The sequence below is a fragment of the Henckelia pumila genome, chromosome 2, assembly GCF_033568475.1.
Source record: "Henckelia pumila isolate YLH828 chromosome 2, ASM3356847v2, whole genome shotgun sequence".
Lineage (NCBI taxonomy): Eukaryota > Viridiplantae > Streptophyta > Magnoliopsida > Lamiales > Gesneriaceae > Henckelia > Henckelia pumila.
Genome location: NC_133121.1, coordinates 13259749 through 13279823, shown reverse-complemented (window position 1 = coordinate 13279823; position 20075 = coordinate 13259749). Strand labels below are relative to the sequence as shown.

Genomic DNA, 20075 nt, shown 5'->3' with positions numbered 1-20075 from the left:
GCATAATTAACTCATAGGCACGAAAATTTTTACTATTAGGCATTAGCACAACTATTTCAGCGAACCGAGTAAAGCAACGGATAAAATGGAAACAAGGGAAGTAGGAAACTTGAAAAATCAAGTGAGATTAGCTCTCGTCGTTTCATGGATCCTAAATAATATTCCATCGACAATGCAAACCTGAAGTTGTATGCTACAATGAGGGGACTCTATCAAGTTAGAAGATGACATCTATAAATAAGGGGCGAAATAAGGTTACACGCGCCTATATTAGTATGATGCTTCACGAATGAAGTAAAGAAAATACTTTGCTCAAAACTCAACAAACGACTGGTCCATATGAAAGTTGTGGTTAACCTGGTAATATCATCCCCTACACCGTTCTCCAATGACAATGCAGACCAGATTAACATTCATGGCATGTAGCAGCGGAGCCAAGTCAAGGACAGAAGATTGACACATTCTGATCTTTCAGGCAGTTTGTAGCTAGAATTATCTTAAATAGACCTCCAAGCAACAGCACAAGAACATCTTTATCAAACCAAACTTGGTGGCTAGAAGAGACCCGGGTGGCTACCCAATCTTTTTGCATGATTAAATTCCCAGTGTAGCACAACATCTTGCATATTACAACACGCCATTCTACCGAATAGTTGCATTGATCACCATCAGCAACATATCGAAAGTAAATTGATTCGACCAGACAGTACTTTGTGATGCAAAAAGCAAGATTTGGAAAGAAGTTGGAATCCTTTTATGAAAACCAGCATAGGCTGGGTCTTTGTTGATGTTAGTCTACTTATCCATCGCGCTCTCACCAAGATTGTTTTCAAGTGCTACTCCATTTATATCATTTTCTTGCATATCCACGTCAGTTTCTACATTTAAATCTTTCTGTAACTGCTTATTTCCATCCTGTTTCGCACAAGTTTCTGGACTTGATACATCATTTGAATTGCCATCAGGTAGAATATCTTTGCCAGCCCCATTTGCCAAACCATGGGTATCTATATCCATTGCACGCATGGAGATTTCTGAATTCAGCAGTCCATTTTCTTCTTGCGCATCAATGCCCACAAAGTCTTGCTCTGGGTTGGCAGGAAATTGATTTAACTGGTGACTCATTAATCGTTCCTGGTGAAATAAAAAATGGGGTTGATCAAAGGGGTCAAGAAGGTATCGATCAAAAAGCTAAAAATACTGCCTTTTGAAAATTATGACAGTTTCAAGTGACTGTGTCATGAGATTGTTGCAGCATGGGGATGCAATGAGTTTAATTCCATATGACTGCACAGAATACTCCATATAGTTCACATGTTACTGCACACGAATGCTCTATCTCAGTGTAACTAAAAAAGAGTGCGGTCATAACCAGGGTATCTGGGGTGGAGCTAGGATTGAAAATATAAGTTAAAGATGCAAGAACTTGTGAGGAACACTCAGGTGACAAGGGGGAAAAGAAAGCACGCACAGATTGTAGTAGTTCTATTTCTTTGACTCCCCTACTGTAAGAGTTGTACCATCAAACATTGGATAAAAGTGGCTTGCTTATCACATTTCTAAGTTGCAATATCAATAGCAAAGAATCCATGATATACATGCCACGTGGAAAAAGGCACCAAACAATGTAACAGGTAACGAGGACATTACCTGATAGACCTGATGTATCTTGTAATTTACAATGTTGGCCATCTCTTCAATTCCACTAACAAGCTGGCTTGGACCTGTTTCTTCAACATGCCGATCAGTGAATGCATTAACCTCACTTAGGTTTAATGCAAGAAGATCAGGCCTCCGAAGAAGAAGCTGAAATGTAGGTTGCAATTCATAACATTGTTCAAACAGCGAACGCCGGCAGAAAACGTAAAGCCCTAATCGAGCACGAGACATTGCAACCACCAATCTTCTCACATCACGAAGGTGGCCCACAAAGCGAGTACGAACAAGAGATAACAAGATAAAATCATTTTGCTGTCCTTGAAACTTGTCGACAGTGGTCACCTAGAGCATAAAACATTATCATGAGTGATAATCAACAAAAATTACAACCAAGAGCAGATTGTAAGAGATGCAATTTGGAAAGGACCCTGATCATCCATCAGTTTAAATAGCTAAATCTCCCCGACTCCGCATTGTTTAAATTTAACACTTGGATTGCTGCTAAAAGACAATCCCCATCGGCCCATCCCATATTAAATTTCAGTAATTTGTTGAGGATTTGAATATATTCATAAAACAGGTCGACTGATAAATTTTGCATTGAAAAGCGGCACGCTTTTAACTCCAGATATATTCTAAACAGACACAACAATGAAATAAACGATGCTAATAAAATATTGTCCACTTCTGTAACAAGTCAGTCAATAAAATAAATACTCAAGTACAATGATTTTTCTAGTTGCCCTTATCCAGAAACAAACAAGTAGCTTCCACATCACAACTGACATAAAAATGAAGGCAGAAGAAACAAAAACAAGAAAGAAAGGACAAAGAGCCAAGTGATTACGAATGTGCACTATGTACAAGCATTTCTACCCCAGTAGATAAACCAATACATAGTTGCATTCTAATACATCCAAAATTCAAGTTCATTCAGAAGCAATAGCCACACTAATTTCACTTTGTGACCTGGCATGTGCTGTCATTAAATAACCACATGAGTTGCAAGAACATGTAAAATGCATTACATACTAGGATCCTAAATTATAAAACATTATGCAGATATAGTAAGTAGCATGGTGCCCATTTACACTTTGGACATTTCAACAATCGCGAGTCTAATTTACAAGAGGATATGTAACTTACCTTGTGAGGTGGACCGATGAAGTCAAATGGGACACATCTTCTGTTGATAACATCACGAATTAAAAGTTTCTGACCATTGTATGTAGTCAATATGGATATTTTGTTAGCTGGATACCCAAGTAATCGCATGTACATATACACGCTTACAAGATATTCAGCCTCTCCTTCATTTTGATAGAACCAAGGTGATGGAGCAGTCTCGCCCCTCCCATGGTAATCAGGAACATTCACCAACTGATAGTCATAACAGAATCCAGCATTTGCTTTATGGAAGATAGCATTCTCTCTCACAAACCGAAGATCACCAAGGTCTTTATATCTCCAATTGTAAAGTCTAGCTAAACTTGGCCTAGCTCTGCCCTGTGCATTGAGCTCAATATATGGAATTCCAAGACGCACAAATCTAGTGAATAGACTTTGATCCATATGGCTGTACTTCTGGAACGCCATATTTTTCACAACTGGAGGCAGTTGGTGATGGTCACCTATCAATATGCAACGTTTAAGCCTAGCATAGCCATCTTCCTGCCTTTGGAGCAACATTGGAATAAAAGTTTCGATCTCCAAGATTTGAGCACTTTCTTCCATCAACAAGTTATCATATTTAAATCCCAGATGCAGAAAATCTTTCCTTTTAAGAGCCGCATGGGTGCAAGTCATTGCCACTATTTTTGCCTGCTTGGTCATCAGGTAATTAGATCTATCAACAGTTGACTTGAGCAACTCGAATGCTCTACACTCTTCAAGTTCTTGAAACATAGTTTGCAGGTGCCGAAAGCAACCTTTAGCTGCATGCATGTCTTTTTCAAAGGACTGGCCCGTGAAAATTGGCCTAGGAGTATTGTTGAAGAACTCCTTGAAAGGAAATCGGTCCTGAACACATGACGGCTTGTCTTGATTCTCAACACAAGCAGCTAAAAATAGTTCCCAGCGAGAGTACACATGAAGCAACCAGAAGTATCCAGCAGTTTCACATGTATATGCCACATCCTCGGGCAGTTGTAGAGATCTTGCAAGGCGCTCCACTTCACCAAGCAGTTCTAGTCGCCGAACTAGCATTGCATTCACGCGACCTTGGCGACTGAAGTCAAGATCAGTTGCCAATTCTTGCTCACCCTGACCAAGTCGAAGCAGATAACGAGCAGGCACATCCCTCTAAAACCATGAGCACAATGTGAGCAGAAAATAAAAAATAAATAAAAATATCATCTAAAATGATTTCAAAATGAATTTGAACTAAAGTTATCATCGCCTACGAGATCCACTCGAGTTTCGATGGATCTCTTACCTCCATTATCTTTTCAAAAAGATCATTCAACGCCTGATTTGAATGGGTAATTATCAATGTTCTCTGAGAAGGGCAATTATGATAAAGTACATTCAATACTTGCACAGCTGTATCCGTTTTTCCCGTGCCAGGTGGACCAACCACCATACTTAATCCAGGCTGAATTCCTGACATGATTGCCTCAATCTGCATGATAAGGCATCAAAAGAAACAATGAGAATCTATTAGAAGTTAGAAGTGTCACGTCTAGCCATGAACACAATATTTTTGCACAAAAACACGAGATTTTTACATGAGAATAAGCAGTAAATAAATCTTTCAACACGCAATGTTGCACATCAAGTTTTAATTCAAATTCAGCACAAACCTAGCCCATCAAAAGATCAGGCCATTTCTGTGAATGACGACCAATCTAATAAACAGTACAAAAAGCAATTTTTACACAACATGATCGCATCACTAACGTCCATTTCAGTGAGATACGCAGAAACTATCAGCTCCTTCACCTTTGTAGAAGCTTAGGCATAATATTTTAAACGGTGAATTCCCATCTCATACTAAATTTCAACATGGGTATGAGTCGAACAATATTTACAGTGAGATACGCATCACTAAAGCAAAAAGCAATTTTTACACAACATGATCGCATCACTAACGTCCATTTCAGTGAGATACGCAAAAACTATCAGCTCCTTCACCTTTGTAGAAGCTTAGGCAGCTAAAATTATAATATTTTAAACGGTGAACCCATCTCATACTAAATTTCAACATGGGTATGAGTCAAACAATATGCTAGATGAACAAATAAATGCTGAATATGAAAAAACGAACAAAAATCTCATACATACATCTACAAGTTTATACAGATGAGCATATGTATCCGCAGACATACAAGCCCGAAAATCATAATTATCACGAAATGTGAAGTTAAAGCAAACCCAGCATTCAAAGGACAATACCATTCTCATTGGATAAGAACATGAGGTAAGGCACTCCTTCAAAAGTATCCATAAACCTTGCTTAAAACTAGGTCGACATAAACTCAAGTAATACAAAACTTCAGGAGGAAGTTGATTCACTTTCACTGATCCATTTCATTTGTTCATATTTTCATCGTCTCTCTGTTTTTTTTTTGGGATAGGACGAGAAGGCAGGAGACAATCAGCATGAGCACATAACATGGTTTGCTTGCTTTATTTACAAAGAACCAAAAGTTCACCAAAGGTTTCCAAATTACAAGGTAACAAGGTAAGCAAAAACGAGAAGGAAAAGCAAATGATGAACGATGACTGAATTCGTACACATGAATAAGTTAGATGTGTGCATGGTAACAGTCAACTTTGAAGTAGCATGGAGACTTCTCCAAAGCTGTCATTCTTTGTCAAAGAACGACCACACAACTTAATGTTTGAAAATACCATAAATAAGCGAGAGTTTTCAGAAACCACCAAAAACACAGAGGTTAGGACATGTGTAAGAACAAGAGTAGGAAAGGGCAAGAGGCAAGATCAATAACTAACAGATAAGAACATATCAGTGAAAGTGTCCAAGCACCTGTGTGGCAGTAAACCGTACAGAATTCTGCTTCGGTTGATCTTGGGGATACGGACCTGGATCAGGAGGAATATAAGCCTCAACTAGAAGCTTCTCTTTTTCAGAATAAGCATCTGCTGAAGCAGCAGAAACTGTTGAAGATACCTTATCGATCTCATTGCCAGAAAGAGAATGAAGATTGCCATTAAAATTTTTTGGAAACTTTATGCGGAAGGGTGGACAAGGTTGCATGTTCAAACTACCATCTGAATTTGTAAAGCAAACCTGAACACAATTACCAAGAGGTGAAAAGGTACTGATGAGTATTCTAGTTCATTGAATCATTGTTACTATAATTGATAACAGAACTTCAAATCATGGGAGTACAAGACAAAAACCTGATAGTTTGGAAAACTATCTTCGACATGAGCAGCATCAAGGAAGGTGTCTTTAAAATCCACCACTTCCAAGAGGTCTGGCATATTAGTCCATTTCGCAGCTGAAGGATTTCCGTAACCCAAAAATATGTCGTGCAACCAATCAGGAACAATACACGATTCATTCATTAGATCCCTTATGGATTCCAATATTGCTTTGAAATTGTTCTCTTTTGGTTTCCGCCTCATCAATATGTTGAAAGTGCCATACACATCTTCGAGACCCTTTTCTGCCATATCAGAAACATCCATATGATATTGTGCTGTATCCAGTGCAATAGTGACAGTTCTTAGTTCCCCTTTAGGAGGCTTCCATTCATCACGTTTGATTCTCCCTGTAAAATCATTCATGAGAGTTCCCTCTTCATCACGTATTTCAACAATTTCACATCCACGCACACACTGAAGACCAAGCCTCTGCAAAACAGATGCCTTTGCTGCTTCCTCGTCACTTAGAGGCTCAAATGAAGGGCGGATAGACAGTAGAAATAGAACATCGTGCTCCTTAAGCGCATTCCATTCTGATCTTATCTGTGCTTTATAGCTGGAAATGCTGAAAGTAACTTCAGCTGTAACTGCTGATGGCTTAACCTCCCCAATGTTTGGTTGTTTGACCTCAGCTATCTTAAATTCTTTAATAGGAACAGCCATTCTTGACCAACCACGAAAAGCAGTTTCCCCTTCATTATTAATGCAAGCGAGAAGGTGTGGGACAGCCTCTTGAATATCCTCACGGATTTCATAGGTTGATTCAAGGCGAAAGAGGTTGAAATTTCTAAGAAGGTAATCATGAAGAGTTAAAAACTGTAAATTCAGCTTTGGAAGTGCCAAGCAGCCTTCCCCAGAGTAGTTGATGCTTGGCACCAGACTTTCATCCCACATTATTTGCTCATTTGGATATAGTGGGAGAGCATTTATTGCCTCTCGCTGAGACTGTTGTTTCTCAAAGAATGAAACCATGACTTCTATCAAGAAGTCAACTCTTTCTGACCATGGATCATCCTTAGATATCAACTTGAGCTGCAGTTTCAGAAACAAAAAAATACAAAGAAACATCAGAAAAAGACTACTTGCAATAATGTAATAACATGAAAAAATAAAAACACACTTGTACTGAAATTCCGTTTTTTCAATTTTAAATAGAGAGAAGAAAAATCCACGAAACCATATTTTTGGCATGTACAAATTGTATGGTTAAGAACTTATCGAAGCACCTTTTCATTCATAATTTAAACATCAATTTCTGTTAAAAAATACGCTATTAAAAAAATCACGTGGGTGCAACAGTTTCCATATCAAAATGCATCTAAATACATAAACAACACTACCACCTGTTTAATGATCGATTAGTGATGATTGTATGAAATAAGACGTGGTAAATCTTGTACTTGGTGCTATGTGACATGAGAGATGATTAGCAACTATACTAACCTTACCACAAACCAAATCTCTCAGCTCTTCAGGAGAAAGTACTGAGAGCTTTTTTGCCAGGTTCGCACGCCTATCAATAGCGCCGATGTTAGCCAATGCAAGTTCTCGCAACTACAAAAAAAAATGAAATATGTATGAATATATATCTTCCCAAACTCAAAGTAGAAGTGGTTTTTTTAAATTTTGTATGAGCATTCATGTTTAAATCAAGGTTAACAACATTACGATATATTTAACTTGTTTTGAGAACTCGGTGACCAGAAGACACACAATTTACATGAATCGAGGTCTTTAATTTATAGTTCAATTTATCATCAAAACACACACTGACAGAACGTAAGGGCATGATTGGTATGCTTGAATTGAATAGAGTTGGAATGGAATCAACTTTGGAATAGAATAAGAATAGGAATGGAATGATAAGTTTATTCCATTCAAATGATTGGTACCAGAAAAATAAAATCGGAATGGAATCGGATTATTTTTAATTATCAAATAATGTTTTCATTAAAATCCAAATTAGTAGCTATTCAAAAATATTTACTATAGGTTAAAAAAAATATTTATTATAATTATTATTTAAAAAAATAAAAAATATATAACTATTTATAGCCTATTAATCATTATAAAATTATCTTTATAATAAAACTAATATAATTATTAATCTGAATTTAGTAATTATTATTATTATTATTATTTTATTTATTAAAAAATAATTATTTTTTAATAAAATATAATGATTTTTTTTTACGGATAATAAAATATTATGATAGTTATATATTTTATAATATACATTATTATTAAGTGAACGTTTTATTTGTTTATTTATTAATATTATTATCATTATTCATTAATAATTCTATATTTATAAATGGTAGTAAATTAATTTGATAATAATATTATTATTATGATTATTATTTTAGGTACTTTATTAAACTAAATAAGGAAAGAATTTTATAAATGGAGAAAAATTAGGAGTGGGAATGACCATTCCTATCCAAAATGGATGGAATGGCTATTCCCATTCCAATGAGAATGGACATTCCCATTCCAAATCCAAACCAAACATGGTTGTAGGGAATGAGATGGGAATGCTCATTCCATTCCTACCTCATTCCCTCCTACCAATCATCAAAAAGAACTTCATAATAGAGATATCATTACTTAATCCATAAAACATTCAGAGAATCACAAAACATTCTTGCCTATCAGGCATAGTATATTCTAGTTCACATCTTACATGTAAAGGCTTGTTGCTTGTCAGCATGATACTGCTATTTCAATGGAACAAGACAAAACAGGTCCCTTTCTAATAGCTCACGAAGCTTTTTGAAGAATTGAAAGAGCTGTGGTTTTCAGGTACAATTTTCGGGAGCCTAGACTCAATTCAACACACAATTACTCGACCACTTAATATAGGTCAATCATTTTGAAGATGTGAACAAAGGGATTTTTCTTTTACTTTGGAGCATTGCATCAATTATAATCTTAGCTGACATTTAAAGATTGTCACTTTCTAGAACAATCTAAACAACACGAAGATGGTGACCTCAATATTGTAAAGAAATTTTTCTTTTACTTTGGAACATTGCATCAATTATAATCTTAGCTGACATTAAAAGATTGTCACTTTCTAGAACAATCTAAACAACATGAAGATGGTGACCTCAATATTTAAAATAACAGTTCAAGAATATGCATCTTTCTATCCATGTACGAAACACCACAAAGTTATCTTCCCTTTTAAAACCCCGGAAAGAAAAAAACAAATAAACTTTAAAATGATCCAAATTCTAATTTTTTAATAGCTCTTTTTGTAAGAGCAATTGTAGCTTCCTAACAATCCTTTCCCAATAACTGTACATGCCTACAACTCATGGAAATTGAACATGTGACCGTTATTATTAATAATTGTAGGATCAAACACTTGCTAAATACCAAAAATTATAAATGATGGTAATGGTGAAACTCAATTTTTTTTAGATCGTACGGCAGCATCAAAATAACTTCTCAACCGCTCTTCCTAGTTCCTACATAGACAATTGCTTTCAAACAATTCCTTTCATTCACATAATATGCATGCATACCTTTGGAATCTTTTTAAATGCAAGAGCTTGAAAAGCCTGAAGTCGCTTATAATGAGCTTGAAGGACTTCATCATCAGTCATTTGTCTTCCTTTTTGATCATCAATCTCAAAACCTTCATAGTACTGTAGTAAGTCAACCAATTGCGCAAAGAGCTTCCCTTGTTCATGTTTATACAAAGTACTTAAATGACATTTGGATACAACAGCAACATCAGCAACAAGTGGCCTGACTAATCTGAGAATACAAAAAGAAATAGAATAAAACAGAATAATAGAATCACTAAGTAAATAGGACATCTATTTTTGAAAATCGTGTGATACAGAAAAAGGATTCAGCAGACACAATGAAGTAACAAAGTAAATTCCGCCATTTAAGGTCCAAAATGCCACTTACATACGAGCACCATGTTCAAAATGGAGTGTAAATGTGTAATAGAGAAAAGGGAATTATATGGCTAATAATGGCCAAAATTGCGAGATATCATGTAGTACAGGAAATTTCAACCCAAATCATGAGAACAGGGTAAATATCACAAAATGGAGTCAGAATCGCATTGCAACATTTAAATTGTGTAAGCTTGTCATTGAGAAGATTTGTGGATAGATTAATAGGGTGTTTGGCTAAACTTATTAAAAATAGCTATAAGCTCCTAGAGCTTAAAAGATATTTTAAAAGCTTGTAAGTTGTCATGACTTATTTTAAAATAAGTTGTTGAAACTTTTGGATAAACTTATTTTAAACGACTTAAAGATGTTGATATGTTCGGTATTATAAGATCTTTTTATTAAATTACCAAAAATGTTATAATGTTATGAAAATTACGTAACAAGTTATACATAACAAAAATAGTTTTAGAATGAACTTATATTAAAAAAAACTATTTTATATTTTAGTTGGAAAACATTTATGTTATTTGGAAATTTTTTAAAATTAATAATTAATATTTAATGGGCGGAGGATATAATGGGGCTTTACGAAAATATGCAAAGATAGTTTAGAGATAAAATGTTAAAATAAGACTTTTTTTAAAAAAAATAAGATCACCCTTACTTTTTTTAAAAAACAGCTTATAAACTATCAAACTGTTTAGAAAAATTGTTACCAAACAAATTTTAACAACTTAGAAGTTGTTTTAAAGAACTTATAAGCTCAACCAAAAACCATCTAAGATATTAAAGTAAAAATTATTATAATTATGAAAAAACATCATCAATTTTGATTGGGTTAAAGGGCCCTTTACATGCTTATCATAAAACTGCCATAAAATTCAGTATAAATAATGAATACAATTCCAAATGGCAGCAATTAACGCAACATCGAGGCCGGTCAACCAGTTAACACAGCAGCAGTTTCTCATGGGCTAGCCATTCATCAAGTCAAGAGAAAATCAATTTTAAGGGAGCACAAAATGGGGGGTATCTATTTGGCAGTTAGGCTCTAAATTACAGACTATCCAAGCTCAATGTATGAGCACAATGGAATATTATGTGCCCCGCTTGACTATAGGAGATAAAAAAATTATTAGTTAATAAAAGCCAAGTTCCCGCCAATTAACCCACAAGAAAGCATAACTCAGATGGTTGAAAAGGGATTATTCTATGCTACACCTGGAGTACTTCTCCCCCCATGATGTGGTCAAATATCAACCATTGGATTATCAAGATATATGTCAATTTTCATAAAAATATATGGGTCCCACATGATCCAATGATATTGAAATAGGGGATGAAACACTCCCGGTGTAGCATACACTGACCCGTTGAAAAGATACAGTTTGCGGGCGATTGATAATTAACAAAGATTTTTTTTTACACCTTTATCGTCTACCGACACATAAAAACATTGTACATTTCACTAATGATTCTTTCTCAATCCAATTTGCATTACTAAAGAATATCAGTCCAATCTCAAAAGGTGAATCTGAACATCTCGCCCAAGGTTTACTAAACTACCACCACCTCCCAAAGTTTCAACAATCAGAGAGGTGAGAAATTCAACATTTATTGTTTCTTTCTTTTTTTTTATGAGAAACGATAATATATTATATTATATACGTGAAATATATGAATACAAAAGGCGGACAAGAGATCCGCGAATGACAAAAGAAAATACCAACTCCCTAATCATATCAACAGCAAGCAAAAGTTCAATCTCTTAATAAATTTGAGATTGAAACATTCTTTCAAAAAAAACCATGCATGTTAGCCTCATTGTCGTCTACGGGTCCTCATGTGATGAGTAAGCTGTTGAAGAGGTGATTTATACACCCAAAAAAAAATGTCTTTAGGGAAAGGGAAGTGTGTGACTCGAACACTAGATAAAACCAAGAAAACTAACCCCTTCATCACCATAAAAATAAGTTGTCCACAAGGTGGTGATATTTCATAGTTTTTGTCACCAACAGTTGTCATATCTTCGCTAGTCTAGGAACCAGATGAAACATACTTGGGATGAGTGGCAAAGATTTTCCATTCCCCATTTTTTTCGCTTCACATGAGCCAATCTAGCAACTGGATGTATTTTGAAATTGACTGACTAGTGTACAAGGGTTTTTATTCATTTGGATACTAGGGTCTATCCTTAAGTGCAGAAACAAAATATGATTCATTCTTTTTACATTCTCTTTTGTAAATGACATGGAGTCTTCAAAACAATTATTTTCTTTAGCCCATTCCTCTAATCCAACTGGAAAATGGGGGCCGCTATTAATTTAAGATCACGGCAAGCTGAATAAATGGGGAAACTTATATGATAGAAACATTCCGCTGTAAAGTAGTACCTCCTAGTTGGTAGTTGGCTCAACAGATCGATAAGGAACTCCATAAACCTCTCACAATATAAAATACTGGCGCCATCCCCTTCATTCATCCCAGGTATATCAACCAGATCGTTATCCTTTCGCTGTTTAGTAGGAAAAACCTCAGAATCAAGCACCTGGCAATCAAATTGACAGAAAAGACAATTCCGTTACTCGGTATTTTGAATATTCAATCAAAGATCACAAATGACACAGAGCAGAGGCGTACTTCCAGAAACTCCTCGATGAGGTTACGCAAGAATCTTGCTTCTACCATTGTTGTGGGATCAAAAGGATCCCCTCGTTTAGCTGCATCCTTTGCCCGCTTCGCAATTCTTCTCCATTTCTTGATTAAAGATTCATTGAGACAAAGTTCCATCTATACCCCATTGAAACACAGACAGGCAGAACACGTGATGAAATTATAAAATATCATTGAATTTATCAAATAAGTTACTATTAAATTTTATGTGTCATGTGACCCCTTTCTCCAAGTCAGTCAAAACAATATTAACGGATCATACCTGAAAACAGCCATATGAAAGGCTATGCCAGCATTCAAGACTCGCTAATCTCATAATCTTTTCACTTACAATTTCGTCTTCAAGACTCTATCAACGTTAAACAACAGAAAATGGCAAGCATTAGAATTATTTTCATTTTAAAAGTGATATAATAACAATGTTGGGCTTTGTTTTCGGAGTTTTAGGAGAATACTTTCAGGAAATATGAATGTTTTGGAAAAAATAAAATGTATGCTTGGCTCTTATAAAAAAAAAATGTATGCTTGGTTTTGTTTTTGGGAAATTAAATTATTACCATAGATGCTGAATCATGTCAGGCATAGTTGGACAAAATCATTTTAGGATTTGATCATTATATATTTTAGACTGTAATTTAATATAATGATAGCACGTCTCTCGAGGATAATAGAAAATTTAGTTAAAAATAATTATTATTTTAGTGATGTAAAAAGAAAAATTTAATTTGAGGGAAAAAAATAAAACATAAGATAACACAAATTTTTCATTTAGGGGATGAGATTGTTCTAGGAAATGAAAAAAACAGGATGAAAGATTTCCAGAAATTATGAATGCGATACCGGTAATATTGTGGTCAAAGATACATATTTAAGTATTACACACATCCGTTGAGGTTAACATAAAAGACAGCAACATGAGATTTGTTTCGATGTTCAAAATATGTCTATAGTCAAGATGGTGAACAGGTGGTTTAAAGCTTAGCAGGGTATTAAATAGCAATAGATCAAAAGAAAATAATGAAAGACCCTTTGTAAAGTGACTAAGTAAACAAATTCATAATGCTTAGCACAATACCTGAAAGGCATTTATCATAAAAAGTAGATAATTAGTCTTTTCTGCAACAGTTAGGACTCTTCCCTGCAAGCATACATCAGCATATTATAAAAATTTTCTACCTAATCAGGAAGAAAATCACTGTAGATTTCAGATTAATACTAAGAAATGCATTTACAATGCTGCCTCTTGCCCACATACCAAATTTAGTGGATTAAGAAGCGCACAGCTAGAGTATGATGGCCGCAATGACACGTGAACACATAAAAGTAAAAGAAAAGGAAGCAGATACCAGAGTTTGCAACTAAAAAATCATGAAAAAACGTTGGTTAAGAAAATGCTGGCAGTTCCAATCACGAACTACATTTTCCAGAAGAAAATATACCAACGGAGGATAAGAAAATCTTATAAAAAATGCAGATTCAACAACGCAATTACTAAGAAATGCATTTACAATGCTGCCTCTTTACCCACATGCCAAATTTAGTGGATTAAGAACAGCTACAGTATGATGGCCGCAATGACACATTAAAACATAAAAATAAAAGAAAAGGAAGCAGGTACCAGAGTTGGCAACTAAAAGATCATGAAAAAGTGTTGGTTAAGAAATTGCTGGCAGTTCCAGTCACGAAGTACATTTTCCAGAAGAAAAGATACCAACGGAGGATAAGAAAAGCTAATAAAAAATGCAGCTTCAACGACGCAATTACTGAGTTATCCTATCCAACAATGCCGCTTCAACAACACTGGTGAAGGCATCTTTATACCTCAGGATAACTAATTTTATTATGATGAAGGAACATTTAGAACTTCCCATAGTGCAGCAGATACCAAATTACAAGCACTCAAAAGTCGAAACTACAGGTTCAATAGTTAAATAGATAAAAGCAACAAAGTAAGTAAATAACATGCGCATTTTGGCCACACGCAGGCTCATTCATAAATTAGCCCAAATGTGAAGATATGTCGACGATGATTTGCAAACCATTATACTGTTAATTGATTTGAGGATGAATTCAAGAACTATGCTCCGATGCTTTGTAGTGTGGCAGCGAAAAAATAATTTTTTACAGAAAATTTTCTTTGCTTAAAAGCTAAGACGTGTCAAAATCCAGTAATTAGATTTTTATTGAATGCAGCCAAAAAAATGTAACTAAATAATAAAAACAAAAGATCAATCAACATACCATCACACTGAATATACTGGTATCTATGCTATCTTATAATACTTGAGACCCTTATAAAAACTGTTTTTGGTATGGTGTGAGGACACCAAAATTTTCTTCCAGTTTTGCCCCTTGATTGCAGCCAAATTTTCACTTTGCAGCAGTTTCTCCCCTCTAATCTCATTTTTTCTTCAATTGCAAATGTAAATTTAACTGCCCACCCATATGCATTTTCGGAACAACTGCAATTTCTTCTTCCAACTAAAAACACATTTCTTCTCTATTACTTTCCTGAATTTTAATTCTTTTTGTTTCCCCTTTCAATTGGTTTTATGTGCTTTATATTAACAAAAAAAAAAAAGATTGTGCTTATAAAATTACACCCACAAAAATTTAATATCATACATTATATTACACACGCAACGCGTGTGCTCCATAACTGGTAATGAATGAAAAATTAGGACAATATAACATTTAAAGTTATAACTGCAGCGTACCTCTTTCAAGCGAAGTACCCTCTCAATGAATGCTTTAAACATTTCCCTCCTGTTATAAAAGCATATCCAAGCAGCCATGTTTTCTCGAAACTGCAAGTTTAAAGCATGTAATATGTTCAAGTTCTTCCTAACCGAGGATCATAAATAGGGCATATTTTCCTTTTTACATGCTTCAGAATCTCAGCGTCGCCTAATGCAGGTCAGAGTTAATAGGGGTATGCCACAAATGAATTTATAAGCTCGCAGCCAAATGAACCTTATTTGAGACCCATTCGCAGCTCCAAAAAAAAAACGAGGAAAAAAAAAGAAACAAAAGAAAAGAAAAGTCTCTGGCACAAGTGAATACATTATACCCATTACTTGCAGTTAAAACAAAACACCGCCTGCTTCGTGATTATGAATGGACATTCTTTCAAATTTAATTCCTGTATTCCTGTTATCAAACTAAACTTCCATCGCACTATGGATATGTGCTAGCAGCAAAAATACTATTTAACAATGTTTCTTAAAATGGAATCATTTAAACATAACTCGTAGAGAAAATTGTGTTACATCCAGGACATGTGTCTGCAAAAAATGTTTAGTGGAAGATCTATAAAAAGTAAGCACCAGAATATGCACCTTCTCATTGACCATAAGTATCATTGACATCACATGCTCAAAAGAAGCAGCCTCGGGATCAAAGTTTGGCCACAGATAATTCTCCAAGTATTGACTCACTTCTAATATCATAACTCTCTGCAATGGTACCGGCTTTCTACCTCCTACGTTCAAAGATTATGTGATGTTACAATAATATTATAACAACGCAGTATCTATGGCTAGTCAATGCACAGGCATGAGTATCTGATTACAGGAAAAATGATAATATTGTATTTAAAAGTTAAACATTCATAAATGGCACAAGCCGTACAATACCACAGGGCCCAGTGAAATATGTTAGAAGTTTCAAGAGGCCTAAATTTTGGGATCTGGGAAATGGGAAGTGTGTCATTCCAAGAGAAACAAAAAATCGAACAACTATTCTTTTAAAAGGCTACAAGTATGTTTGAAAAAACAAACATAAGAAAAGGAATACGAACTTTTAAATAAAAACATTTTGCGGAACACTGGTAATTGCAAATTCTCAGCCAACACTTTGTACAAGTGTGGGTCACACTTAACAATTCCTTTTACCCAGTTCATTTTTCATTTAAAACTGCAAAACAACCAAATTAAGCCAAAAACAAACTCTACGGGTTCTTCTCAATAGTGCTTGCTCTAAGAATTTCCGTGTCTTGCAATTAGTTTTTGCATCAATTAATCTCAAATGATCGTAATAATAATATACTAATCTAGCTCCCTTTTACCGCAGGTCTTGTTTCATGCTGCGACCTAATTTGTCACAAAAGGCAGAATAAAGCCAAATTCACATTCCAAAAACACAATCTATCCAAACAATCAGAACCTACTACAGTACTATACTCGGCATATTGATGCCTCTGCATGAGAAACAGCCAACAAGAAACCACAATGTACTGTAGCATGTCGAATTACCTTTGACGGTTAACTCAGAATAGTAAATTTCTTTGACAAGCTCTTCGCTGAACGGCTTCTTGAGGTCTGAGTCCGCGTTTACCGCCCAATTGGCAGCCGCTATTTTGGTTAAACGGTCCCTTTGAATCTCACTGAGAGTAATGGAACCAGACAAGTTGGGTCCCGTGTCGGACTCGAGCGGCTGCGAGGCGTCCACAGACTCCGGGTACTCCGCCACCCGGTGCCGCCGGAAATCGAACACCCCCGTACCGTAAATCTTCGTCATATTCCAGTGAATTAGCAGATTTCAGGACTTTGCATCTAGAAAATTTGAGAGTGGAGCTAGGGTTTTCTGAGATAAACCCTGAGGTGAAGCAGAGAAGTTCCGAGAGTTAAATTTTAAAAATTAAAAATTATTTTATTTTTTTATGATGATATTTTAGGTGAGAAAAAAAGTGTCACCATATTATATTTTAATGTTTTAAGTTATGTTAAAATTTTATTCGATATAAAAAAAAATAGGATAAACTTTTCTCTATAAATTCCAGACATGTCATATTATTATTTTTTTATGTCAAATATTTAGAGATCATGTATAAATAAAATTAAAATTATTGAGACATTATAATTTTAATATTTTTAAGTTATGTTAAACTTCTATTAGATATAAATAAATAAAAAAGTTAGGATAAAATTTTCTCTATAATTTCCAACGTTTGTTCACATGTTAAATTATTATTTTTTATGTCAAATATTTAAAGAACGTGTATAAATAAAATTAACATTATTAAGTTATGTAACATAATAATTGAGACATTTTAGTTATTATATATATATATAATATATATATAACATGATAATTTTAATTTTGTAAGTTATGTTAAACTTCTAATATTGGATAACAAAAAAAAAGTTAGGATAAACTTTTCTCAATAATTTTTCAGCGTTTGTTCACAGGTCATATTATTATTTTTTATGTCAAATATTTAAAGATCGTGTATAAATAAAATTAAAATAATTGAGACATTTTAGTTATATGTATAAATAAATAACAATATAATAATAATAATAATAAATAAACTATAAATTTAATAATGTAGATTTTTATCATATTTTTTTTACTACAAAAATAAAAAAAAAAAACAAATGTAAATCGCATAGAAAACTTTTAGCTTGTAAAAAATACACCTCGAATAGTTAATACAATCTTGCAACGTCATTATATATACTACCGATCACGTACGCAGATATGTACATATAATATAATATGATGTTAGAGAAAATATTTTTTATTAATCAAATGTACTTTTTATATTTTTCGTGAGAATAATTTTTAAAAAAAATGTGAGCATTTTTTAGTGACTTTTAAAACATAAATCGAAGTTAACTTTTGTTTTATTTTAAAAGATAAAAATGAAAAAATCAATTTAAAATATCGAAATAGTTTTTTACGTGCACTGTTACTAATGTCTCAGCGTACGCGTTGTGAGCTTGCACAAAATTCGATGCTTCGATTTTAATTTATAACTAGCGGTCGGACCACACGTGATGCGCGTGTGACACTTAATAACATAATAATTCATATATACATACTTATTTTTTCAAAAATATTTGATTTGATTGTGATAATTTACGAAACAAATATGCATGAAGTGAAGCTTTGTTTTTTTTATTATTATTATTATAAAATGTTGTATCTTAACGATGATAAATAAAGTATTATCTAGCACTGAAATGTTGTGAAAAAATTAACAATTAACAAAGATCACAATTGTTTGGATAAAAAATACTCGATAATATGAAATATATACATTTCATTGATTCCAACCTACAAATTATTTGACTTCAAGAATTTTATGAAAAAAAATATATAGAAAATCTTGATTTTCGTTTCTTGTCTCCTACAAAATCAAAGACACAAGTAAAAAAAAACACACAAATCCAAGCTCAATAACTACAATGATATTTGTTAGAACTTATATGGGAGGAGGGGGTGAATTAGATTCTATGGCCCCTTTAGCAATTTTTAAAATGATTTTGCAAAGTTTGGCCAAAATCGCCCCGAAATATGTCGAGTGTTTTGTATTTTATGCAGTGACACATTTTGGTAGAATGAGCATAAATTTTTACTGCAAAATCCAATTAGGGTGTAACCAGCGGCATTTTAAATCCAAGATAAAGAGCTACAACTTTCATGTTTATCACTTTTCCTAATTCTGGACTCAAACTAAAGTTTCAGACAAAACAATGTGCGCCCTTGTGCATGAATATGGTCTTCCACAGATTAGGGGTGCGCCCTAGCTGTCACTTTTGACCGCCCTAGCGCATGGGTGGTATGTCCCCAACATATTTTCTTGCTCTTTTGAAGTTCAAAATGCACTTTATGATCTTTTAAGGTGTTTTAAGTATATTTAAGAGTTCATATGCAAAAAGTTTCAAATTTTACGTCAAGAACGAAAAGAACGACTTACGTGAACCGATTTTATTATACGATACATGTACATGTATAAGTTTATTCATGAAACTTATGTTCAATATGCAAATATGATTTTTAATCATTCATGACATGCATGAGATTATGAAATAAGGATTACGAAATGTTATGATGGTATGATGAAATGAAATGAAATGAAATGAAATGATGAAATGATGATGACATGGTATGAAAGACGGAACGATATGACATGATGAAAGTTATGATGGAATGAATGATATGTTGCATTCATGAAAATACTTTTGATGTCTTATGTATCTTTGTGGTGGCAAACACGAGATTGGTGCTTCGGTTTGGGCTCCAAAGAGGGCCTTTTCAAACATGGCTCAGGAGACGGATATGTACACGGGACTGGTGTTCCGGGATGAGCTCCGAAGAGGGTCTTTCCAAAGAACATATATTATGAGTCTTAGTGACATATGCTTGTTGATCAACAAAAAAGATGAATGTGCCCATTATGACGGTTGCCACAATTTCACATAATTTGTCAACTAAAAAGGATATGTTTTATGTCATGTTATGTTATGTTCATGGTATGATGTATGTCCAAGTCGCATGATTTTCATTAGATGCTAAATGCAAATATTTTAACAAGAAACGAATGGTAAAGTTAGTGTTAAGGCATGAAGTAAATTTCAAGATTTTAAAGTTAAGTACGATGAAGTTCATGGTTAAGTCCTTTGCATTTTAAAGAGTTACGAAGATCAT

The 20075-nt window shown here is 34.2% G+C and overlaps 1 protein-coding gene across 1 annotated transcript; it reads right to left on the bottom strand.

Annotated features, from left to right (window-relative positions):
• Nucleotides 1–109: 109 nt before the first annotated feature.
• LOC140880305 (uncharacterized) lies at nucleotides 110–17275 on the bottom strand. Its single transcript, XM_073284633.1, has 15 exons — nucleotides 16895–17275; nucleotides 15980–16122; nucleotides 15359–15448; nucleotides 13717–13779; nucleotides 12904–12990; nucleotides 12609–12758; nucleotides 12362–12516; nucleotides 9582–9816; nucleotides 7495–7605; nucleotides 6025–7083; nucleotides 5648–5911; nucleotides 4094–4279; nucleotides 2806–3960; nucleotides 1651–2001; nucleotides 110–1134 (listed from the first exon to the last, which is right to left on the bottom strand). The coding sequence occupies exons 1-15, from the start codon at nucleotides 17157–17159 to the stop codon at nucleotides 796–798; spliced, it is 4653 nt and encodes a 1550-aa protein (XP_073140734.1). The 5' UTR covers nucleotides 17160–17275; the 3' UTR covers nucleotides 110–795.
• Between the last annotated feature and the right edge of the window lie 2800 nt (nucleotides 17276–20075).